The sequence below is a fragment of the Lolium rigidum genome, chromosome 1 (assembly GCF_022539505.1).
Source record: "Lolium rigidum isolate FL_2022 chromosome 1, APGP_CSIRO_Lrig_0.1, whole genome shotgun sequence".
NCBI lineage: Eukaryota > Viridiplantae > Streptophyta > Magnoliopsida > Poales > Poaceae > Lolium > Lolium rigidum.
In genome coordinates this window covers 325618701-325623714 of record NC_061508.1, presented here as the reverse complement: position 1 = coordinate 325623714, position 5014 = coordinate 325618701, and the positions used below count along the sequence as shown (strand labels likewise).

The 5014-nt window shown below is 46.9% G+C and overlaps 1 protein-coding gene across 2 annotated transcripts; it reads left to right on the top strand.

Moving 5' to 3' along the window:
* The first annotated feature begins 677 nt into the window (after positions 1 to 677).
* On the top strand, positions 678 to 4369 carry LOC124699192 (homeobox protein knotted-1-like 11). 2 transcript variants are annotated; one of them, XM_047231540.1, is made up of 6 exons: positions 678 to 1001; positions 1552 to 1672; positions 3224 to 3408; positions 3494 to 3625; positions 3716 to 3852; positions 3968 to 4369. In XM_047231540.1, the coding sequence occupies exons 1-6, from the start codon at positions 693 to 695 to the stop codon at positions 3969 to 3971; spliced, it is 888 nt and encodes a 295-aa protein (XP_047087496.1). In that variant the 5' UTR covers positions 678 to 692; the 3' UTR covers positions 3972 to 4369. The 2 variants fall into 2 exon arrangements, with proteins under 2 accessions (XP_047087496.1, XP_047087491.1); XM_047231535.1 differs by having other exon boundaries at positions 3957 to 4369.
* The last annotated feature ends 645 nt before the right edge of the window (positions 4370 to 5014 follow it).

The following is a 5014-nucleotide window of genomic DNA, read 5'->3' as shown; positions in this document are numbered from 1 at the left end:
TCTTTTGCTCCACCTCCTTGACTCACCTTGTCCACGAGGCCTTCCACCTTCGCCTGCCCTGATCTTCCTCGTGCTCCATTGCCAGATTTTCCAGCACCAACCTCTTCATGCCAACCCTTGTCATCCTCATCGTCGATTCTACCTCAACATCTCTCTAACTTCAAATATTTCGACATCGTCCACCCGCCGAACCGGCCCGGAGAGCCCCTCCCCTTCATCTCCACATCGGCGTGATCATCACGCAACCACATCGACGACGCACGAGCCTTCCCTCCCCGCCGTACGATTTCCCAAACCATAACTTTTCTCCTATATTATGTATTTTAAGAATAATAATAATAATAATAATAATAATAATAATAATAATAATAATAATAATAATATATACAATAGGGAGTACTTTTTTCCAAGTGTGAAATTCACTCGCTCTCGCAAGCAGTACGCGTCACGTGCCCGCGCGGGATACATATGGCTGTCGTTCCTCTACCCCGCGCCAGCGGTCCCCTCTTCCCCACTGCTCTCCGCTAGCTGCACCCATCCTCCTCTTAACTCTCCTCTCGAGGTCAGAGGCGGCACCACTCCAATTTCGAAGCGTGCGCGACCGACCTGCCCACTCCCCGCGCGCGCCCACCCTCGTCCCCGCCGCCGGCGCGCCCTGCCCGCCCTGCCCGCGGGCGATCGACCGGCCGACCATGGCGTACCACTACCACCAGGACCACGCGCTGGGGATGGACCCCGCGTCTGCGGCGGCGGCGGCGGCGGGGAACCCTAGCTTCGCCGCGCCTGTTGGCGGCGCGGGGGGCTGGGAGCGGGAGAAGGCGGCCATCGAGGCGCACCCGCTGTACGAGCGCCTGCTGGAGGCGCACGTCGCCTGCCTCCGCGTCGCCACGCCCGTCGACCAGCTGCCCCGCATCGACGCGCAGATTGCCGCGCGCGCGCCGCCGCCCTTGCCACACCCCGCCGGCGCGCCCGCCGGCGGCGAGGAGCTCGACCTCTTCATGGTGAGCGCCCACTAACAGACCTCGCCCGCCCCCGCGCGCGCTGTGCCGCGCGCGCCCTGTTAAATTCCTCGCCGCGTTTGTAGGTTCCGTCCGTGCTTCTGTGGTCCGAATGAATTTCCCCCCGCGTGGGTTCTGCGGTTGCCATGTTAGGATTTAGGTATGTCTGATAATTTGGGGATGGATTGGAGCGGGGTTGCTAACGAATTTCGCCTGTTCGGATTGAAATTTGACTTAGGAACCGGTTATAATAGTCACACGAGAGATTACGGAATCAGTAGCAGCGTACTAAAATAAATCATACAACTGAAGCTGCTAATTCAGAACAGAACTTGGTTATCGCTCCTACTTGAAAATAATTTCCGGTTCATACGGTTATGATTTATTATGAGCAGCTACCTTGTTTTTTATGCACTACACTACAACTGTCCCTTTGATTATCTAATATAGCTCCGTTTCCTTTCGCTTGGAAACGACGATACTCCTTAGATACCATCGTATTGCTCCCCCTGCCTTCTCTATGTTCTAAAGTAATGTTTTCCTTTTCTTGCAGACACATTACGTGCTGCTGCTCTGTTCGTTCAAGGAACAGCTCCAGCAGCACGTGCGGGTTCACGCCATGGAGGCGGTGATGGCTTGCTGGGAGCTCGAGCAGACCTTGCAGAGCCTTACAGGTAGGTGGCACTTGATAGAGTTCCGCGGGAAGATATGTGCTTCTTATGATCTCTAGGAAGAGGATTTTACAGTCTGTACCATGCATGCTTCTTAATTCACAGTTTTACGCTAACTCATGGTCACATTAAGTATCGTGCTAGAGTTAGGGGCACCGTTTTATGGGATCTCGGTCACAGCAAAATAAAATAATAGTAAGAGTTTTGTTGCTTCCGCCCTCTTCACCCAGCTGAGTGCAGTGACACAGCCCACAAAAAGTAGTTCATTGTTAGAAAACTCAACTAGAAAGAGCTCAATTTAGTTGAGCTTTTTTCCTCTATTGATGCATGCTCTGATAGAGAATATAAGTCATAATCCGCACCCTTGGAAGCCTTAAGACATACACAAATCGCAAATTAGGTCCACCTTTATAGCAGTACCGGTTCCTTATTATGTTTTGTTAGATACAAGAATTACAAACCAAAGTTCTTAAACCTGAACTTAAAGCTATACCTATTGAGATTTCAGTTCGGTCTTCGGTGTAATTGGCAGTTGTCCATGAACCTTGTGTTGTACCAGCCATGCAACTGAACTGACAGTACATTGTGATCATTACCTTACCTAAGTTGTCCTGATAAAGTTTCCCTTACTATGTCTAGTGCAATAAAATTCCACAGAGAACATTTATGGAACATATAATTCGGAACCTTCGCATAAGGGGTGCCCTATGAGGTACTTCATGTTGTTTGTCAAAAAAAAAAAAGTAAAAAAACAGACAACAACAGTTAGTAGGAGTAGCAATATTGAGTTTCATCATGAAAATTGGAAGAAACAATAACTTGTTCTGTTAGGAAAAGAAGCCCCTTTCCCTAGTACAAAGAGCTTTTCCCTATCAAAGAATTTTTCGTGGTTATGAAACAACACTGACAGAGGTACAAAAATTTCTAGTGGGCTTGTATTATACTTTAATTTACTGGGAGGTTGCCTCTATTGTTTCTTTAACCCTGCTAAGGCATATCGATTTTCATTACAAAAATTGGAAGAAACAGTAACTCGTTCAGTTTTACATATCAAAGAATGCTTCATGGTTATGAAATGACACTGACAGCTACAAAAATTTCTAGTGGGTTTGTTTTATACTTAAATTCACTGGGAGCTTGCCTGCTATTGTTTCTTTAACCCTGCTGATGCATAATATTTAGCCAACATTTGCCACCATTCTGACTATGGGCATCAGGAAGCACGTACGCCTGAGAAAACCATTCCAATGCGTTCGCACACTTAATCTGATGTCTCTGCGAGGGACTGATTTTCATTTTTTTATGGGCATTTCCATTTTGCATGATTTGTTTGAATGTGTAATAATCAATCGGTTTGCATCAGTTTGCGATTGAGATGCATATGTTTGAACATGAAGTGTGCCTGAAGATAACAATATTGAGTGTTGTGTCAGGAGAAGTTATAAAGATATACCTAGAGCAAGTTTAAGCCTGGATAGTCTTAGTTATAATTTTACCAAGATAAGTTGGAGATTGGCCAATTCTGAGTTGTGCTAATACCGATTCTTCCTGTAGGGGCATCTCCTGGTGAAGGCACCGGGGCAACTATGTCTGATGATGAAGATAATCCGGTCGACAGTGAGAGCAACATGTATGAGGGAAATGATGTGTCAGATGGTATGGGCTTTGGAATGCTAACCGAGGGTGAGAGATCCTTGGTTGAGCGTGTAAGGCAAGAGCTGAAGCACGAGCTTAAGCAGGTAAAATTACTGCCTCCCAGTTTTGTCAGTTGTCACCATGTTGTTGAATGTTGTCTAAACTATAACCGAAATTCCTGACTTTCAGGGGTACAGAGAAAAGCTTGTGGACATTAGGGAAGAGATACTTCGGAAGCGAAGGGCCGGAAAACTCCCAGGAGACACAGCGTCTACTCTGAAAGCCTGGTGGCAAGCTCATGCAAAATGGCCATACCCGACTGTAAGTGACAGCTCACAGGCACCATCATCACCCTTTTAACCTGCACACCTCTGTTCCGCTACTGATGATCGTCTCCGCTTACTTGCTTAGGAGGAGGACAAGGCCCGCCTGGTGCAGGAAACAGGGCTGCAACTGAAGCAGATCAACAATTGGTTCATCAACCAACGCAAGCGCAACTGGCACAGCAACCCCACCTCATCCTCATCAGACAAGAGCAAGAGAAAAAGGTATGGTTTCATGACAACCGGCTGTTAAATTTCTAATATACTACGGAGTACATGGTTGACACCTTGTTGGTCTCCGTTTCCGCCATGCTTATTCTTGAAAATAGAAACAATGCAGGTGATGGCAACGCCGAGCAGTCTTGGTAGGACACGGTTGGAGAAGAAGAACACGCATGTGTAAATTAACATTTCCATCGTGGAGAATGGGTTGATATATTTATTGCTCCAGTGACGAGCATTTCGACGTGGCGTCTCCTGGACCCAACATCTGTACCCCCCCAAAAAAAGTAAACATGTAATGTTGTGATTAACCGTGTGTTATGGTAGTGTCTTACCTGAAAGCAGCTTTCACCTCTTGGTGCTGCTCGGTGAGCGTTTGTGGCTGTTGTGCTGTGCTGCGTCTTTGGTGTCGCAGGACAAATCTGAGTGTATACGGTTTTGTTCCGTGATGTTGTATTTTTAGGCCGCTACTTTGTGATGTTTTGTGAAGTGAATCGTGGGATGGTAATGGTGTGTGATCTGTGTGGTGTTGTATACTTGCATATATTTATACGTGTATATTGGCCATGATGCAGCGTCCCTGTCGGTGCACCTCTCGGCCCATCTCTTCGTCTGTTCTTTCTCGCTGCTATGATGATGTAGCAGTTCTATTGTCAGGAGAAAATCCTGAGCTGACACAAAACATCACACCTGCAAAGAGGACCTAGGTGTTGCATATGCATAGTGGTAGGTGTAAACGTGCAAATTCAGTTTGCAATGATCGACCTTTTTTGTTTTTTTGAGGGAAACAGCGGGACTCTGCTGTGCACTTCATTGATGATAAAGTTGAAGGTTCATCATCCCAGATACAGGAATCGGAAGACTGAAAACTAAGTTTAGCACGTTCATGCGCCACCACATTTGCATCTTTTGGGCAGTATTCATAAGTCATAACTTAACTTTTGCAAAAGCCGATGCCAAAATATTGCAATAATAAAATATTGCTGCTGCACAGCCGAGAAGCCTCCCTCTGTCATCGTCTCCACCACTATAGTGTTATCAGATTGGATGGTAAAACGGCTGCATCCCAAGTGCTGAGCAAGAAGTAGCGCCCATCACGCAACGCATACGCTTCCGCATCCGCCACATACGGCAGGCTTACATCAACACTATAAGCTGTGTCAAC